A 21,394-nucleotide genomic window follows, 5' to 3' on the forward strand; every position below is an offset into this window, starting at 1 on the left:
AGACATAAAAGATGGAATCATTTCAAACTAGTTAACCATTCTTGTTATATTTTTCAAAGGCCTATGCTAAAGCTGAAGTTAATTTTTTCTGTATTTTATTTTAATTAACCCATCAATTAAAGGGTAAATGGTTTTGGGGTTCTAACCTAGGGCCTTTTGCTTTCTAGGCATGTGCTGGGCCACAGAGACATATGCACATCCTGTTACATTATTTTTATAGCACAGAATAAATCTTCAAGTCTTCTGACTCTAGAAAGCTGACAATCTAAAGTACAAAGACTTTAAAAAGCAATACCGACACACATATCTTGTGGTGCAGTACTTTGTGCTGCTGTTTCATTTCTTCTAAAATCCCTCCTATTACTAAATAAATCTTACCTGAACATAGTAGTCAATCTTTTCCTACTCTGACTAACATCTACTCAATCATTCATAAGCAGCTAAGAGTATACTATGGCACTCTAACTCTGGCATGACTCTGTGCTATCAAGTTTAACCAAATTACCCTATTTCAATTAAAATGATTCATAGAGGTTTATCAGTAGCATGAGTTTCATGTTATTTTAAGATTGTTTTAGTTTCTCTTCCATAAACCCATTGCATATAACCATATATTATTCTCAAATTTTATATATAAGGAGATTTTACCAAATATGCTCTTATCTACAGCTACAGAAAAGACTCTTAAGATACCAAGTTTTTTTTTTATAAAACCTCAAGGAACCATATTATTTTATATTTATCTTAAAATTAAAGTATATATTTATATGTGTGTGTGTGTATTCACATATGTATGTATATAAACAGAATTCTACCAGTTAGACAGATAATGTTCCCCACAAGAACTAAAAACTAAAAGAAAGCCCAGTACCAGGGATGAGAAATCTATTTTGACTTGTTGGTCTGGGTTCTCTAAGTGACTCATAAAACAATATGGTTCTTAGTTGTGTCTTGGAAGTTGAAGGTAAGAAACTGCACACTTAAGACACAGGCCATGATCCTAGAGAAGCTAAGTAACAAGGTGAATCCTAAGAAAAACATATATAGATCCACCTGGAAAGAAGAAATAGACAAGATCACCCAACAAAATTGGGGGCATGGGGGTCGGGGGAGAAAGGAGGGCAGAAGGGGAAGAAAAGGGAAGAAGGGGAAAGTCAAGGTGGAGGAAAGACAGAGATAGAGAGCAACATTATGAGGCTAGCAAGAAACCTGGCACTAAAGAAATTCCCAGGAATCCACAAGGATGACCCCAGTTAAGAGTGTAAGCAATAGAGGAGAGGGTGTCCGAACTGGCCTTGCCTGTAGTCAGATTGATGAATATCTTAAATATCACCATAGAACCTTCATCCAGCAACTGATGGAAACAGAGGCAGAGACCCACAGCAGAGCACTGGGCTGAACTACCAAAGTCTAGCTGGAGAGTGGGAGGAGTGAGAATACAAGCAAAGAGGTCAAGGCCACGATGGGTACACCACGGAAACAGTTTACCTGAGCTAATGGGAGCTCTAAAACTCCAGCCAGACAGGGGAAGAAACCAGCATAGGACCAAACTAGTCCCTCTGAATGTGAGTGACAGTTGTAGTATGGCTGGGGCAGACTGCGGGGCCACTGGCAGTAGCACCAGGATTTTTGGAAACCCATTCTCTTTGCATGGATACCTTGCTTAGCCTAGATAGAGTAGGGAGGGTCTTGAACCTTCCCCAAAGCAATGTGCCTTACTCTCTCTGATGAGCCGATGGGGAGGAAGGAAGGTGGAGGGAATGGGAGGAGGGGAAGGAGTGGGGTCTGGGATTAATATGTAAAATGAAAAAATAGTTTTCTTTTTAAAATAATAATAAAGACACAGGACTTGGATGATCAATATTCATAGCTGTGATGCATATGAACCACAACAACGATCAACACTGCAAGCTATCCGTACAGTGCAATAGTGACATTTATATTTTTGAAGTAACCAACAGCAGGGAAATCATGCCTGGTACTAGAAATCCAGCCAACTGTCTGGGGCTGGTGATGTCATGGATCTTAGAAGAGGATCTACAAACTTTACTAGACCAGCACACACAGCTTTCATCCCTCATTAAAGAAGCTTCTCTTTACAGAAGATAGAGACCATCACAGAAAGCAACAAGAGGACACAATGCAGAGACTATGGGAAATTCAGACCCAACTAATACACCTACCTACAATACAACTCCTGCTACCCAAGGCTCAGCGAACAATGTAGACTATGGTGTAGAAGGACTGTAAGAACCAGGGGATCACAAAGTCTACTGAATCCCTAGAAATGACTGCCTATGTAACACCTGAACAATGACAGTATCAGTCAGTAGTCATGCTAATGTGGAAGAGGGAAAAACCTCCTGGGTCTAAAACCTAGGCAAAGATCTACAGCCAGTTAATGACGGCTGAGGAAGGGAGAATTAGTTTCTCCAAAGGATGAGCCCTCTAAAATCTACTACACAGTTGTAGCACTGAAATTATATTCATACAAAAAACAGAAACATTCAGAAGGTTATATTTATGCATTTCTGCATCTCTACACACACACACACACACACACACACACACACACTAAGAGGAAAAGGCAATCAATTTGAGAGGAAGTAGGATAGGATATGGAAAGGGGCAAGGAAGAAAAAGGGGGAAGCAGTGTAATTACATGTTAATTGAAAGGATATTTAAAAACACTACATATACTGAGAGACTATGACCCTGACAAGAATAAAGAATCTCCAATAATTTTAGCAATGCAGGAATAGGTCAACATACATAGATAAATGTAATTCATCATGTAGTTTCAAAGCACGAAGATAACATAATCACCTCAATAGAAAATCTTTGATGAAATTCAGCATCCTTCCATGATAAAAGTCATGAAACAGCTAGTGATGGAGGGAACATACATCAAAATAATAAAAGCTATATACAACAAACCTATAACTACCATCATATGCAGAAAAACTCAAACTCATTCACACTAAATAAAAATAACACCCCCTTCTACTTTTATACAATAGTTTGAAGTCTTAGCTAGACAAACAAACAAACAACAAAAAAAGGAAATAGAAGGGATACAAATAGGAAAAAGGACAAAGCATCCCTTTCTGCAGATGACATTACATATGAGACCCTAAAACTTAGCCAAAAATAAACTCACCATCAGCAAAATGGGAGAATACAAAACAGAAAAAACAGTAGCCCTCCTATATACCAATGACAAACACCTTGGAAAAGGAAAATTCCCTTTACAATAGCCATAATAAAATAAACTCAAAATGCTTAAGAATAAATAAGTAAATAAAAGAATGCCCATAGTGGTACTACTAGAATATATGGCCTTGCTGGAATAGGTGTGGTCTTATGAGTGAGTACATACCATGTCTGTCTTTCTGGGTCTGGGTTACCTCACTCAGGTCAGTTTTTTCCTACATCCATCTGTCTGCAAATTTCATGATGCCATTGCATTTTATAGCTGAGTAATACTCTACTATGTAAATGTGCCACATTTTCTGGCCATTAAGAATAATGCTGCTATGAACATAGCTGAGCAAGTGTCATTGTAGTATGAATGTGCATCCTTTGAGTGGGATACCATCCTCAGCCTTGATATAGGGGAAGGGGCTTGGTCTTGCCTCAATCTGATATGCCAGGTTTTGTTGACTTCCCATGGGAGGCCGTACCCTCTCTGCGGAGTGGATGGGAGTAGTGGAGGAGGGAGAAGTGTGGCTGGTATGTAAAATGAATAAAAATAAAAAATAGAAAAGCAAATATGACAGTATCAGATAGTTGAGCTGTAAACAACACCTCCCCAGTACTTTCAAGGTGCAAAAATGGGAATCATTTTGAAGTCTTCTCCAGGTTCGAATATGTTTGGACATTCAATTTGTATGGAAATCTCACGCTATTATTTAAGAAAAAGTTACAAAACTCATGCTCACATAAATATCCATCTATAAGTATTAATAGTAACTATATGGCTTCAAACTGGCACAACTCAGATATATTTAATTAAATATACATACTATTTGAAAGTGTTGTATAACAGTATACTTAAATACTACTAAAGAATAAAAATAAAAATTACAATCATGCAATGAAAAGGTCAGATTTTAAATGTTTTATGTTAAATAAAAGAACTCAGAATATGCATACTTAAAAATATTCCATCTCACCCCAATCTAAACAGTCATCGCCAGTAATACAAATGACAACAAACGCTGCCATGGACGTGGCAAGGGGAATTTTTACATATTGTTGGTGGAAGCATAAACAACTGGAAATCAGTCTGAAGGCATCTCAGAAAGTTCTATATAAAACTGCCATATGCCCCAGCTATACCACTCCTTGACACACTAGAAGCACTTCCTACTCTACATTAGAGAAACACTTGCACAACCACGTTACCTGCTGTTGTGGAATTACTTTAACTAGGCAAAGATGTGTTAAATTTGTTTATGCCACATTTGTTTAAATATGTAAAGACATTTGTTTATGCCGATTTGTTTAATAATGTAAAGAAATGTTGCTTTGCCTGCTATGGCACCCGATTGGTCTAATAAAAAGCTCAACAGCCAGTAGCTAGGCAGTAGCAGGAGAGGTGAGGCTGGCAGGCAAAGAGATTAAGTAGGAGGAGGAATCTAGGCTTGAGTAGGAGAAGAAAATGAGGGAGAAAAAGAGAGAGATGCCCAGGGCCAGCCAGAAGCCAGCCAGCAGACATAAAGTAGGACTTAGAGAATGAACAGAGTCCTAAGGCAAAATGTGGATGAAGAAAAACAGGCTAAATTATAAGAGTCAGTACGAAATAAACGAGCTTTCATAACTAATAATAAGTCTCTATGTCATGACTTGGGAGCTGGTTGGTGGCCCAAAAGAAAGCTGGCTACACTTTGCTCCTCTATTCACAATAGCAAGAAAATTGTAGAATATCAGAATACATCAACAGGTAAAGAGATAGGGAAAATGTGGTATATACACAGTGGAATGTTGTTCGGGTACAAAGAACTACAAAACAGATCTGCAGGTAGAAGAACAGAACTGGAAAACTGGTATCTCAAACCCCAAATTCCCTCATAGTTGTATCCTAGGTGCAAACTTTTGTTTTGTGTATTAAACTTGGAACACAAGTTGAAGCCAGGAAATTTTAAAGGTGAGGGAAAAGTAGATTATAGGTAAAAAGAGCAGAGAACTGAAAGACTGTGGGTGAGGAGGTTTAAGCAGGTAGGAGCATGTACGGAAGCGTGCATGAAAAAACAAATGTAAGTTTATTAAAATACATGTGAAATGAAAGAAAGAAGTTTGGATTGTTAAAGGGGGGGTGTGGGTGGGGAAATGGGCAAGAGGAAAGAAAATAGGTGGGTTAACCAAAACTAATAAAGTATAAAATAGCATTACAGGAACCTACTAGTTTAGCAAGCTAATTTACAAACAGTAGTTTGAGCAGAAGATCCCTGCATAGATGGACAATGCCACTCTCAGGAGACACCGGCTATTAAATGAAAATCATAGTGCAAGGCACAGGATGATTCCCTATGAGTTATTAGTTAGGGAAGCCAAGAGGTCTCAAAAACCAACACAGGCTATTGCCACTGCACTTGTTACCTTTCATAGACAGATGGTAAAATCCTACTGTGGAAGACACCACATACTTGGGCTACGGGACACAAAGAAATCAATCTCAGACCAAACAGGAAACTTCCTATCTGAAAACTAGCTAGTCACAGTGCTATGTGGACTACTACAGGAGAAAAGACAGCAATGCTCTTTTCAGAGTTGGACCCTGCATGCTGCACCAACGTGGCAGGTTATTTATATGTGCCCACTGGTGCAATAGTAGCAAGGCTATTATAGTGTAACTACCTGCCTTTTAATTGGAGTTGAGGCTTGCTCTATAGTAAAACTTCATGGTATTGTAATCTCATGAGATCCTAAGGTGGACCCTGATATTATTTTACAAAACGATCATATTGTCAAATGGCCTTCTAAGCATGTTTATACCTATAGACTCATGTTACGTTCAACCTTGTTGAGCAGGAAGCAGAAACTCATAACTAGTCAAAGAGCTAATAACTTACTCAGTGCTCAGGCTAAATGGGACATCAATTGACTGCCCTCCCCACACCTCCAGAGGTCCAGTGAATAGGAGGTAGAAAGATCTGGAGGATGGGAAGGAGTGCTGGGAATTGCTGTCTTCTAGATTTGGCATGGCTATCACAATCACACACTTCCAGATCTGTACACAAAGTGCACCAGAACAAGCCAGTCAAAATTCTAGCACACCCAAGGGAAGGTCTTTTAAAGCTCCACCCCTTAGTGAAAGGCTATTGGCAATTACAACTACTGGAGAAGGAAAAATCATTCTACCTCAAGGAAGTAGCCTCTGGTACCCATGTTCTAATGAATGGCCCCATGCCTATACACATATGGGCAGCATTAAATGGTCTTATAGGTTGTTTAAAAAGAGAGAGAGAACATGAAGTTTGGGGGGAAATATGTTAGAAGAAGGTTTAGAAGTTGCATGGGGAAGGATATGATAATAATCCATCGTATACATGTATGAACCTCTAGAAGGAAGGAAGGGAGGAAGTAGAGAAGGGCCAGTCAGTGACACTACAGGCAGTGCCTATCCTAACATTACTGTAAAGTCACACTTTCCAGCTCAATGGTAGAGTCTGGGGAGCATATAAGGGACTCTGGGCTCAGTTCCTCACACTGTAAAATCTAAAGACAAATCTAAAAAATATATAGCTTAAAGTAAAATATGATATGGACTGGAAGCAGCTGGCTGTGTGTCAGAAGAAAAGTCAAATGTTTTCATCTAAATTTTAAAGCATCTTGCATGGTCTAAGATCTTGAAGCCACTTCATAGTTAACAAATCATAAACATACTGTAACTTACATTTATTTTAGTAGGATAATTAAAGAAAACTGCAAAGTAAACTTTTCTCTGTTTGGACTTTCTAGCTTGTCACTCAAGAAAGCAAAGTGTAACGTACATATGAACGTCTCATACACAACTAGTCTTTAAACTATCTGTTTCAGGACATTATTATTAAACACTTAGCAATAGAACTGAACGTCAACCCATGGTGGAAAACGTGGAAGCAAACAGACAAAAACAAAAACATTTTTAGTACTTCAGAAAAGTACTGAAATTTTTATGCATACGAATCATAATTTGCCATTTAAACGTTAAGAATATGGCTGGGTGGTGGTGGTGCAAGCCCAGCCTTTGGTAGGCAGAGGTAGGTGGATCTCTTTGAGTTTGAGGCAAGCCTGGTCTATGAAACGAGGTTCAGAACAGCCAGGACTGTTACACAGAAAAACCCTATTGACCGAGGTTTCTGTCTTGTCCGGTCATGCAGCTTTTCAGTCCCAAAGAAAAAACACAGAGGTCTACTACATTAATCATAAACTGGTTGGCCTATTAGCTCAGGCTTCTTATTAACTCTTTCTTACATCTTAAATTGGCCCATTATTCTTGCCTGTGTTAGGCATGTGGCTTAGTATCGTTATCAGTGAGGTGTTCACATCTTGCTTCTTCAGATTGACTCTTTCCTCTTCCCAGAATTCTCCTGTTCTGGTCATCCTACCTCTACTTCCTGCCTGGTTGCCCAACCTATAGTTCCTGTCTGGCTACTCGCCAATCAATATTTTATTAAAATACAAGTAACAAATCTTTACAGGGTACAAGACCATTGTCCCACAGCAAAACTCTGTCTGGGGAAAAAAGAAGTTAAAAATTTGAGTACTGAATTAAAGAGAAAGCCACAATAACAAATTAGGAAACATTTTAAGTCTTAAAAGAAGTTTTATTTAATTAATACATTAAACACTCTTCACCTAATTAACATACTAGCTAGAATCCACCCAGCTAAGGCTCTGTTTGAGAGCAACAGTGGGTTTTAGAACACAGATGCTCAAACTACTCCCTATTCTTTCCACATGAGTCTGAACTACATTTCCTTTATTTATCTTTTCTAAAACAAAATTAGAGAAGAAAATCCATTGGTTTCTTTTAACAGAAGTAAACACTACAACTCCTTCTCTTTGACATTATATTGGAATGTACAAGAAAAGAGAATAAAGGTAAAAAGCAGAGACTATAAAATCTCCAAACCCATACCCAAACTACTTCCAAGATACAGTTTTACCATCTTTCAATAACTCAGGGGCCTAACCCCTGATTTGAAAAAAAAACTGTTTCATTTCATTGAAAACAGAAACTAGAATTTCCAGTTAGACAATTTCCAACTCCTCTATTGACACGGGGTGGGGGGCAAGTCTTGGCCAAAGTGATGTCAAATGACCAAAAATGACATTTCCAAAGACTACATCTAATGCCAAACTATAGATCTGAATAAATTACAAAACACATCCACACTGAAAGCAAACAATACTAGACAAAACATGACCTAGGCATTAAACATGGCCTTCCATACACAATTTATCTATTAATAAATATAATCCATACCACAGATGCTTAAAACATAATAATCCCTGAATCAATTCACACTGCATACTAGATAAGTTATAAAACCAAGTACTGGTAAAAATCATTTATACCAGATTAGAATAAACCTTCCTCATAACTCACTATAAAATACACAAAAAATATTCTGCAATGCAATGCTACAATCTGGGTGAATTCACATCTTCAAGTTTTCTTCAACAATCCCCAAACTTCCTCTTGAATTAAAATCCACCATCTTCTGGAAGTAACCCACACACTGTCTTGGGCCATAATCTACAATCTGGCCATAATCTATAATCTACTGTCCTCTTCCCTCCCACCTCCCTTTGACTGAAGTGAAGACTCACACCCCACCACTCTCTTCCACAGTCACGACAGCACTGACTACAATGCACACACTAGGTGGCCATGTAGGATGAGGACTGCTTTGTAACAAAGCTGTAAAGAGCACTCTACTGCTCCACAGGGCCTGGATGAATCACGCTTCTACTCTCGCCACCTCCCACATTACATGTGACTGTCTCCATTAACCTCTCGGAGTTCCTATTTCCTCCCCTGTGAAGTGCAGCCACGAGTCAAGACCTCAGAGGTCTAGTTTGAAAACCAGATTTTTTTTCTCATCTCAGCAATACATCAATGTTTTCTAGATAACTAAATTGGCAACTGAACTCTGATAACAGGAAGGAAAGGATAACGTATACATGAACTGACAGATCACATAATGCTTTAACTTTTTAAGCTTTCCCATGAAATTTCAAGAGGTAAAAGATTCCACAAAGTAAAATAGCCACGTTGTGAGCTAAAAATAGAGGTGAACTGACCTCCATGATAGAGAGCAGTTAAAACTTCCTGTGAACGCAGGGAACTAACCCCACTGTAACTCTAAAACTAAAAACTGCCTCTGCAGAAAAAATGAATTTGAGACAGAGTTTAGATTAGGTCACTATACTATAAGCAGAATGGTTAAATGATATATGCAAAGACACCAAAGATATTCAATTAAACTTCAGTGAAAGGTGCATACTGATAAGCCCACAAATAAGCTGAAAATATTCAAATTCAAAAATGCACAAATTATCCGTAATCTACTAACCACTGCAGCTAAGAAACACTGCACTGTGGACGACTGGTTATTTGTTATTGTGAACACACAATGACTAGCAGTCTAACTGGCCACCTCCCTGGGAATAAGGCAGCATATATTACTAACCCCAGTAAAGACCAAACTTTCAAATGTGGTTTATCCAGAATGCAGTATGTTCACACAACCTCAAAGGAAAGGAACGGAAAGAAGACGTGAGGGATTCACTGAATCACTGGTGGAAAGAGTTGGCACACAAGCAGGTAGGAGACTGAGAACTACAAAAACCAAATCACTCCAAAAGATCATGGCCTTTTTACAAAATGAACTTCAATATTATCAAATTATTCTTCAGTGAAACTATCAAACCCTTCTTACATACAGAACTTCCATTTTTCCTCTTTAAAGTTTAGACTCTCAGTTTTAAATATAAAAGGAATCCTTATATACTGAGGTAGGGATCAATAATTTTCAAATAGTAAATGTTTGGGGCTTTGTGAGAAACATATGCAGTCTATTTCTGTATATAAATTTTGTATGCTTTTCCCTACCCTGAATATTTTAAAAATTGTTAATAAACTATTCTTAGTCCCAGAGCTATATAAAACAAGCTGTAAATATAGGCCCTGTTTACTTCTACAGTACTGTATCATATTTAATCAAAGATAAAATTATCACTGAGGAAAAATTAACTTGGTGAAAAGATGCAAGCAGCAACACAAAACATTTCAAATATGTAAGTTATGTCTGTTTCTGTATACATACACATATATATTTCATATTAGCTACATAAAGGTAAATTCATCTTTCAAAGAACAAAATGCAATAAAAATGGTTAGCTAATAAAAGATATGATAAACAAAAGAAAAAATTAGACTAAAGAAAGTTTCATTAAGCTTAAAACAAAAGGAGTATCAATGCATGAGGTACACTGTCTAACAAAAGACAAAAGGAATTAAGTGTACTTGAGCGTAGGGGGTGGGGCCGGGGTGCAGTCCTGAAGACCTCAAAGACACAAAAAAAGAAAGTTTCCAAACCTGAAGTTTACAATGTCAAGGAGTCTTCAAGAAGCCTAGTTCAAGGACGTAAGATCTCAATCAAGGTATGTGGGACAAACCAGATAATCACTGCTTCCTGGGTTAGGGGGATAAACCATATGTATACCACAACAAGAATGCTATTCTTAATCTGAAAGCTATGGATGGTGGAATATATTCTGGCATTGGAGGACTACTGAGAATCTAGAACCCTATACCCAATCGAATGACAGCACAGAAGTAAGGCACCTTCAAAATTCCCAAAGTCCAAAACCTGGCTACTGTCTGCACTATGACTGAAAGTTTCATCAAACCATTCGAATGAATCAAGAAAAGGAATGATTTCTAAAAATCAGAAGATCGGAAAAAGAGAACAGGGAATTCTTACAAAATCCATAAAACTAAGTTCCAAGATAACAGTTACTCTTCTGGTCTGAGAGGCAAATAACCCCAAGATAGCCAAAGCATAACCAAGAATGCAGTTACAAGTGAGTGGGTAGGCCACTACGGAAAAACTGATGGAATTAACAAGAAATGCAAAGGATAATAAAATATTACAGAGAGCAGTAATTTATGAAAACATACAAATGAAACATAGTGTCTTAAAATACTCACACTTGAATCCTTGGGTATAAAAAAAGTCTGTGACTACTGATTTCAACAAGTTTACAAAGTGTGCTAGTAAGCAACATAAAAAAAAAGTAGAGGGAATAGAATACTCTAAGAAAACGAAATCCTCTCTGGCCAGGGCAGCACATGCCTGAGGCTGATACAGAAGAATTTTCAGTTCTAAGATAGCGTGGGACAAGCAAATAGACCCTGTCTTAAAACAACAACCAAAACACAAAACTGAACTCGCAGTTCAGCGGAAGAAAGTCTTCATATGCTGTAACAGATAAATTATAGGACTGTAATCTTTTATTTAGAAATACAAAGATTTATGATTACATGTATGGTGTGTGTGTGTGTGTGTGTGTGTGTGAGAGAGAGAGAGAGAGAGAGAGAGAGAGAGAGAGAGAGAGAGAGAGAGAGAGAGAAGGAGCAGGGCGGGGGGGGGAGAAAGAATGCAATATGTATGCCACTACCCACGTATATGAAAAGGTCAGAGGGTAACTTTGTGGAGCTGGTTCTCTCCATCCACTTTACATGGGTTTTAAGGGTTAAACATAGGATATCAGACTTGAGCAGCAAGTACTTTTACCTGCTAAGTCACCTCACTGGCTTCTAAAATATCTTGTTTTTTAAAAGTGAGAAGAAACAGCAACAATGGGAGATAAAATAGAAAAGAGGCCGGATTTAAAGTACGCATGGAGATAGATGCAAGTTATAGACATCCTACGTCATCTTTAGTCTCGGCACCCTGGGATACTGTGTGGAGCCAGCTCAAGTTATAGACGTCCTACGTCATCTTTAGTCTCGGCACCCTGGGATACTGTGTGGAGCCAGCTCAAGTTATAGAAGTCCTACGTCATCTTTAGTTTCAGCATACAGGGGTACTGCTAGGAGCCAGCTCAAATGATTCACTGTCTTAAAGATCCAATTCTCCAGGCTGAAGAGATGGCTCAGTGGTTAAGAGTGCTCACTGCTCTTGTAGAGGACCTGAGTTCAACTCCCAGCACCCACACCAAGCAGGTCAAAACCACTTACATCTCCAGCTCCAAGGGACCAGCTACCTACTTCTGAACCTGCACTTTCATAGTATATATCCAGAGAGACAAATACAGAGTTAAAAAAGGATCAAATCTCATTATCAAGAAAACAAGGCTTTTGTTATACTTAAATCAAATATATTTTACCAGTTTTTTTTTGAAATGGAAGAATGGTTGTCATTATCAAATACTTAATTCTGGCACGTGTAGCAATACCTAATATAAAGTGACCACTAAAATCATTCAAATAGAACAAAAAAGGAAACTATATTCTAAGAAGAAATATTAGTCAATATGCAAATGTTATTAATATTCTAATGAATAAGCCTAAAATAGTCTCCATCATGTTTCACAAATTTGAAATTATTTTTAAAAATATGTTCTACTTAAGTGATTTTCATATAAATTGAAATTTTTTCAATTATGGAAAGCAAAATTATATATACCTTTTTGTGACTATTATAAAAAAAAAACTAGTTCTCCCCACTCCCATTAAAATGATTAATCTTCCCACATCTATTTTTCTTTTTAGAAAGGAAACTAAAATACTTGAAACACATTACACTTTTCATTCTACGCTACAAAACAAATAGACAAACAAAGCTAGAGAAACAATACTAAAACTCTATTACAGATTTTTATTTAAAGCTAACAATAAGCACACTCATTCATGACTTATTTAATAAAATCATTTTAAAGACAATTGTTTCTATTCAGTGGTATAAAAAGTTTGTAACATTACCTTAAAATTTATTCTTAATTTTTGATATGCAGACTTAATTATTACTTAGAGAAAAAGAAACATAAAATTCTTCCAGATGTTAGTAAAATTTTCATGCATGTTTTAAACAATGTCACAAGATAAGCTTATAGTTAGCCAGGCTCAATCTAACCAGATTATAGAGGAAAATACTAGCCAAATATATCTAAAAGAAATAAATAAATATGAGCTTTATTTTAAAAACAAAAGTGACCAGGGTTCTAGATTAAAATAAAACATAGAAGGCCACCCTTGAATTTTTAGTTTCAGAAAGAAAATTATCATTTCCCAGGTAAAAGGAGAAAGTCATATTAATTATAAGTCAACAGACAGAAGGAAGGTCCTATTATTCAGATTCAGCTCCCCTATTTCATTCTGAGGTTCTGGCCAGAATCACAGTACCCTGAAAGGACTAATGTCACAAAAGGCCTGGAAATGTTTAAGAAACAAGCCTGGAGCAAGCAAGCTCGCTCAGTCTAAAGAGCATTTGTTGCCAAGCCTGACAACCTTGAATCTGATCCCCAAGAGGCAATGTGGGGGGTGGAGAAATGACTCCCTCGTGATGTCCCCCGACCTTCACATGTGTGCACGTACACATGTGCACATACATACAAAACAAGCTTAAACATGCCTGTTATATGGGATCCTCACGTTCAAGTAAGTACCTTGATTACGATTCAGTTATTCTCTTTTCACTAGATTTGACATATAAAGCAATCTAATTCAGAGTTCCAATTTCCATATTAATTTAATGAAGAAACATTTGTACAGAGGAAGAATATAGTAATTTGCAACCTTTTAAGGGATTTAGAAATAGCAACTGAGTTGTACTATTTTGCTAAAGCTATATATTTCCCAAGCAAATAAGGTAGCATTTAATTTATATACATTTGCACTATAAATAAAACTGACTCAACTGGAGAACCTTAGAACTTATTTTCACTTAAACTATTTACAACTTTTGGTTTTATAAAAATTTGCATGTCCACAATTATGGCAAATTAAAAATGAAGTGTAAAAATATGCGTAACTTAGCCTTTTGTAGCTTACACTTTTTACACTGTATAATACAAACATTGTGGAAATGTAACTACTGATTTAGTTCTTTAGCCATGCAAAATAGGTCTGAGAAGACTTAGAATTCTTTGCAACATAGCTTTCTTCTTGAAATTCATGTAATTCACTCAATATTGTACAGTGCCACAGATTACTCTCAAGAAAGTTTCTTAAAATCCTACCTGTATGGTGTAAACTACTTTAACATTTAAACCGTTTATTTGTATCCTAGAATCACTGGCTTTTCTCTATGACGATTTTACCTTTTTACTTTTCATTTATTCATAAATGAGAATAATATGCTTTATAATCATAAGAGTAACAGACATTTCCTCATAATTCTAAGATGTCAATACAAAGTAAAGACGGCTACTACAGCTGCTTCCTTGTCTTCATGCTGTCTTCCTTACACTGGAACAGGTGGAAAAAACGGGACTGAACATAAAGGACTGGGTCACCAATAGTGCTCAGAGCTACAAATCAAAGAGGGAGGAGTGAAGAATTAGTAGGAGTGTAAGAGTGTACTGATAGGTGGTGGCATCCCCTCTAATCCCAGCACTCAGGAGGCAGAGGCAGGTGGATCTCTGAGTTTGAGGCCAGCTTAGTCTATAGAGTGAGTTCCACGACAGCCAGGGCTGTTGCGGAGAGAAACCCTGTCTCAAAGAAAAAAAGAGAAAGAAAGAAAAAGGAAGGAAGGAAGGAAGGAAGGAAGGAAGGAAGGAAGGAAGGAAGGAAGGAAGGAAGGAAGGAAGGAAAAAAGAACACACACACACAAAAGAAAACAAACAAAAAAAAAAAAGGAGAGACGGAAAGGGGGGCAAGAGAGAGAACTAATGACAAGAGGTGGCACACTTCCAGCTTCCAACACTCAAGCTTTAACATCATGCATTCAAAATGTCATTCTCATCCTTTTAGGACTGCCAAGATACTCCAGAAATCATTTCTGTTGTCCTATGTAAGTACATCAATACACTGAAAAAAGAAAACAAAATGATTATGGAAATAACGCAATTGGTTCATGACTATCCACAGAGTTGATTAAGTTACATGTATCTAATTTGAGAACTACTTTAACCAAGACTATTTCATTAGTAACAACTGCAGAGATTTTCTGAATCAATTATTGCACATGTGCTTGGAATTCAGCAGAACTCTTGTCCCATGAAGTCAATAGAGACCTAGTTTGATTCATAAATAGGGGCATACAATAATAAAATAAAGAAACCCCAGACAGAAGTCATTCTAGTAGACTCAGTTTACAGAGATAAAGCTGAAAACAGCTGGTACAGCTAGAACAAGCACAGGCTGTCAGGACTCTGTTGCACATCTAGATATTTGGCATTTAATTCTGGTCTCTTGAATGCACATAACTACAGTAGGTTATTATCTCACACACTCAGCCATACAATTCTACTTCCTTCTTCTTCCCTAACCTTTTCATAGAGAGTCAAAGAAAAATAAATGACCTGGATTATAAACTCTACCACTTTCTCTACACTCTCCTATGAACACACAGACAACCCCAACATTCCTGAGGGAAGGTGGAGTTGTTTGGTACCTTTCATAAGAACACTACTTAAATGGCATAGAGGTAGTTCATTGCTAAAGACTGTATGATTGCCACTATCACACTATAAAATAAAATGAAAAATGATAGAAAATATGTGAGTAGCTAATTACAAGTGTGTGTTTGCTTCAGGTAGTAATATACTAATGGCTACACCACTTAAAATAATATGCATAAGAATCATATACATTCCCATACATGCATAAACTGTAACAGAAAGAAGCAAAAATATCTATCATTAATATATTTCGATACAAAATAATGTAGTCATAAAACAAGCAGAGTTTCATAGAAGGGGTAAAAAAATGAAGAGCTCATGAGCATTTTAAACTGTAGTAGAAAGTGTAAACAAGAAACATAACAAAATAGTTGGGAAAGTTAAGAATATCTCCTAGGAAACCTAAAATTATAATGACTATATGTATGAAATACAGATGACAATTCTAGATGCTAATGTAGGAGATTCTACTTCCCCAGGAGCAAACATGTTCAAAATGTTCAAAATGAAAAGAAACTCATCAAATAACTACATAACAGCTTGTCTGATCTCATGAACATGTATTTCCAAAACTGGCAGTTCTACAAGAATAAGATCAGCTCTTTCCTCAAGCACAGAATATACTTTCTGTCTGCTTAATCTGGAGTAACAAAGATAGCAAGTTCCATGAGGCTGAATTAGGAGGAGGATGTACAATATGAAGGTCAAAGTGCATCCAGTTCTCCAACACTTCAGAATTCTGCAGAAAAACTACTTTAGAATTTTCCAACGAGTCAAATTATCAATCAATAAAGACATCTTAAGGCACATAAAACTTCAAAAACCTTTTCTAAAGATATCGCAGTATCTTCAAGCTTGAAAAAGAAAGTGAGTCAAGGAAGAAGAGACCAAGGCAGCTAAAAAAGCAATCGGAATTTTTCAGGAACACAGCAGTGAACAATGTTCCAGGACATGAGCTATGTAAAAGTTTATGAAGACAGAACTGGGGGTGGCCAAGCAGAAGGTGCTAGACACTGAGACCGAGGACCCTAGTTCAGTCTGAGAGCAATACGGTGGAGAAAACTGGCTCCTGCAAGCTGTCCTCTGCTCTCCCCACATGTGCACACACATAAAGTAATGCACTAACACAACTGTACAGTTTAAATAAAAAAAGGAGAGCTGCAGAAGGACACTTCTATAGGAAACAAAATGGAAATGATGTGCTGATCTACTGATGGACCACTGCTCTAGCAAAGCTTAGTCTCCACAGAATAAAATAAACCATTCAAGGAAGGTAAATAAAATATGTTTTGCTACAACAATATTTTTATAAGTAGCACTGTAAAACTAACTATAACTTATTAAAATGTTATCTCTATTGGGGTGAATGTAAGAGCAAAGGAAAAAGGGTAATATCGAATGTCCCAGTTTCAAAGAGTAATTAAGCACTCAGAAGGAAAGCCTCCTACCTGCCAGCACAAAAAACCCCTCTAAGAGGTTAAAATGTCTGCTGGCCTTCCTGACATTCTATTTGGATGAAAAAGGAATGGAAAGATGTGGCATCTATCTCTATATTTAAATTTTTAAACTACGCAACTACTTTGAAATTTTAAGAAGCTACATAAAGAATTTCCATTGAATATGATCAAATTATACTATATATGGAAGAAATTGTTGAAGAATAAATTTAGTGTATCCTAAAAATTCTGTATTCAACAAAGGAAATTCTCTAACAACTAACAAAATTGTTTTAAATTAAACACAAGGTCGAATTGGTGCGAGACAATTCTCTATTCTGTCAATTATATTTTAAATAAACGCTGATTGGTCGATAGCCAGGCAGGAAATATAGGTGGAAAATCAGACAGGAAGTAGAGGTGGAGAACAGGAGTATTCTGGGAAGAAGGACACTCTTCCGGAGTCCTGCCCAGACCACAGAAGAAGAAAGATGTGGCCTGCCCTGCTGAAAAAGGTACTGAGCCATGTTGCTAACATATACTAGAATAATGGGCTAATATACATTATCAGAGCCAATACAAAGCCTGAGCTAATGAGCCAATCAGTTTATATCTAATGTAGACCCTCTGTGTGATTTTCTCTGGGAATAAATAGCTGGTGAACTGGGCAGACAGAAACCCCAACAAGCAGGCCCTCATGTTACAGAATGGTGCCCACGTGGACAACTGCATCCACATAAAACCTGAGAGAGCTTGGGAAGTAATTCTAGATAGAAAAGAATAGAAGCAGGCCCTCATGTTACACTGAATGGTCTAAGTTCAAAAAACAGTAAGTTCGTAACATTATCATGATGGTTTGAAGGATACATTGCAAAAGACAAGACCAGGAGGCACCAGACTAAGCTGATATTCATTTCCTGTGTCGGTTTCATGAAACTGTAGTAGACTTCAGTTACCAAATACACAATGGTAGCAGCCACTGTGAAGTCAACCAGCCACTGATATTCTGGAAAGTAATGCAATGCTGAAAAATAAAAGGGCAAGAAAAGTTTCAGTTAAATTTAAAGCTTATGAGGATCAATCCATATAACCTTAAGTATGCTTGCAGGAGACCGAAAATTTCAACACTTAACATTAATTTTAATAGTTCATAAATTAAGTAATAAAAACAACGTTGAACTGATTACTATAAATTATTTAAATTATTAAAAATGAATACAAATATACTGGTGTTTTCTTAACCAATCAGCTTATTTATATAAAAATTAAGTAAATAATTTTTCTTTGGTCTATGTTAACTTCAATAAATTCAATTTGGTTTAAAATACAAAAGGTTTATATTCATTTCAGATTTAAACCACTGATGAAGGGCTAGTATTTTCCTTATATCCCTCCTTTCTCCAAGACTTTTTATCGTGAAGGAGTGTTGAATTTTGTCGAAACTTTTTTCAGCATCTAATGAGATGCTCATGTGTTTTTTTGTTTTGTTTTGTTTTGTTTTTTCCTTTCAGTTGGTTTATATGGTGGAATACATTAGCAGGTTTTTGTATGTTGAACTATCCCAGCATCTCTGGGATGAAGCCTGCTTGGTCATGGCAGATGAGTTTTGTGATGTCTTTTTTGTTTCAGTTTGCCAGTATTTTGTTCAGTATTTTTGCATCAATGTTCGTGAGTAAAATTGGTCTGTCAGAAAATTTTATTTTGAATGATGGAATCATTTGTTGAAGGGTTGTTGTTTTATGTAAAATCAACATACTATTAGTTTTTCGTTAAGAGAGAATAAGAAGTGTGTTTGTTTATTTACTCTTTATGTGCAGTAACTCACACATTACTAGCCAGAACCTGGAAACAACTCAGATGGCTCTTATTCAAAGAACAGATAAAGAAAATGTGGTACTTTTACACAATGGAGTACTACACACCAGTAACAAGTAAGTGCATCTTGAAATTTGCAGGCAAATGGATGGATCTAGAAAAAACCCACATTGAGGTAATCCAGACCCAGAAAGACAAAAATAATATGTACTCATTCATAAGTGGTTTTTAGACATAAAGCAAAGAAAGTCCAGTCTACAAGCCACAATGCCAGAGAAACTAGACAACAAAGAGGACCCTAAGAGAGGGGTACAAGAAGCTACATAGAAGGTGAAATAGACAAGACATCTTGAGTAAATTGAAAGCGTGGGGGGTCACAGAAGAGGGTAAAAGGAGAGAAGGAAGTAAGGGAGGGGAGAAAAACTTATAGCTCAATAAAAACAATTTTAAAAAAGAAAAAAGTGAAGAATTTAAAAAAATTCTGACAATACATGCAATTCTATTGCTCTGTGTATTTCATTTGATTTGAACTTTTTACAAAATATAGTGTGTTTTATATACTCCAGAGTGTGATAGTTATCAAGTATGTATACAGGCAACTAAAGTAAAATTGATATTCTTAGCCATATATTAACCCATATGATCAAATTCTTTTATCTCTATTTAATAATATAAGCATATCTGTCCCTTCATTAGAAAACTGGGAGTCAAAATAATATCAGAGGGCAGAGAGCAAAGCTGTAAAGTGGTTACTTGTATGAGGCACTTAGTTCAAAAAGAGTACCACAAAAAAGAGGCTCAGACAAAACCTATCTGCACAATCATACACATGCATGTACATTCGCAAAAACACAATCACGAAGCAATATGCCACTGTTTCTCTAGTTAACAAGAATGTTCTTGATGTTAAATAACTAGTTGCTAAACTAGTACCATTTGTAAGTACTTCTAAAAACTGTCTGTGATATCATGTTAAGAAGCTTCAATGTGAAAGCTATATCACCTAAGTCCATTGTTTAAGTTAGTAGTCACATTCTCATTGATTTGTTATGTAACATACAGAATATAACTGCCAAGTTATTAAATTTTATATAAACAAGTTTAGAAAAAAAAAAGGAGGCTTGGTACTGATATCTACCCAAGACATCTGAATATAACAACACTGACACAACGTTGGGCTAAGTAGCTTATAAATTTTCAGTAAATTTTAGCTGATAATAAAAACAGCAACAATATACAGAACTCAGCGAACACTTTTATACAAGTACACACACATACAGAACTCATCAAAACGTGACATGGCTGATCAAAATAACAAGGTGTTTTGAAAATTACATTGAGAAAGTAAAAAGAAAAAGGATGGCTATCAATATTTAAATGAACTCATGAAATTGATTTACAAAGTTCTTCACTATCATTTGAGGGTTATAGGTTTCCCCTACAGATACTTGCAAGTTTTATATGTTTAATACTCAGTCCTCAACTAGTAAAGATTCTGATGTTACTTTATATCATAAAATAATTTTATATAAGATGCTAGATAAATCTGCTATCATTTTTGTTGAAGTTGGCATGACTCAGTCCTAGGAAAAACTAAATTAGAAAATAATATTTTATGTATTATCTGAAGTATTGTTTAAGCTAATATAGCCATTTAAATATGTTGCATAATATATCTCAAACCAAAAGATGGAATAAGGGATGACACTACAAACTCATCAAAATCCACCAAGAGAACATTGAAATCCTTGACATCTATGCACCAAATCCAAGTTCATGAAAGAAATACTAATGCAACTAAAATCACATTCTGACCCCAAACTATGATAGTGGACAACTTCAATACCTACTCTAGTAACCCAGACAAAACCAGAGAAATGCTGAAGCTAACTGACATTATAAACCAAATGGACCTAACAGATATTTTCAAAACATTTCACCCAAACACACAAAAAAATACCTCCTTAGCACCTCAAGGAACTTTCTCAAAAACTGAGCACATACTAGTTATAAAACAAGTTTCAACAGGTATAAGAAAACTGAAATAACAGCCCACGTTCTATCTGATCATCATGAATTAAAGATGGATAACAATGACAGGAATATCAAAAAGCTTACAAATTCATAGAAAATGACCAATACAGTATGGAATGAAAAAATGTGTCACAAGACAGAAATTCAGAAAGAAATTAAAAACATTTAGAGCTGAATGTAAATAAAAACACAATACACCCAAATCTATGATGAGACACCATCAAGGCATATGTAACTGCGTAAATGTAATCCATCAAATATCATTTTTAAGTACAAAAACCACATGATTATCTCATTAGATGCAGAAAAGAATTTTGACAAAATTCAATCATTCCTTCATGTTAAAAATCCTAAATAGACTAGGGGATCCAACATAATAAAGGCAATTTTCAGCAAATCCATAGCTGAAACCAACCTAAACTGAGAAAAACTCAAAGACTTTCCAGTAAAATCAAGAAAAAAAAGTGTCTATTCACTTCATATTTATT

General features: G+C 36.3%; 1 protein-coding gene across 5 annotated transcripts in view; it reads right to left on the reverse strand.

The window, feature by feature from the left end:
* Tmem161b (transmembrane protein 161B) overlaps positions 1-21,394 on the reverse strand; it is an 84,307-nt gene that overhangs the window by 16,374 nt on the left and 46,539 nt on the right. For 4 of the 5 annotated variants that reach the window (XM_057789630.1, XM_057789632.1, XM_057789631.1 and 1 more), the window contains one exon: positions 17,925-18,081. In XM_057789630.1, the coding sequence (XP_057645613.1) occupies positions 17,925-18,081 (157 nt within the window). Of the gene's footprint in view, positions 1-17,924; positions 18,082-21,394 lie in introns of those variants that run through there. The other variant, XM_057789635.1, reaches the window with a different exon arrangement.

Source organism: Chionomys nivalis, chromosome 15 (assembly GCF_950005125.1).
Source record: "Chionomys nivalis chromosome 15, mChiNiv1.1, whole genome shotgun sequence".
NCBI lineage: Eukaryota > Metazoa > Chordata > Mammalia > Rodentia > Cricetidae > Chionomys > Chionomys nivalis.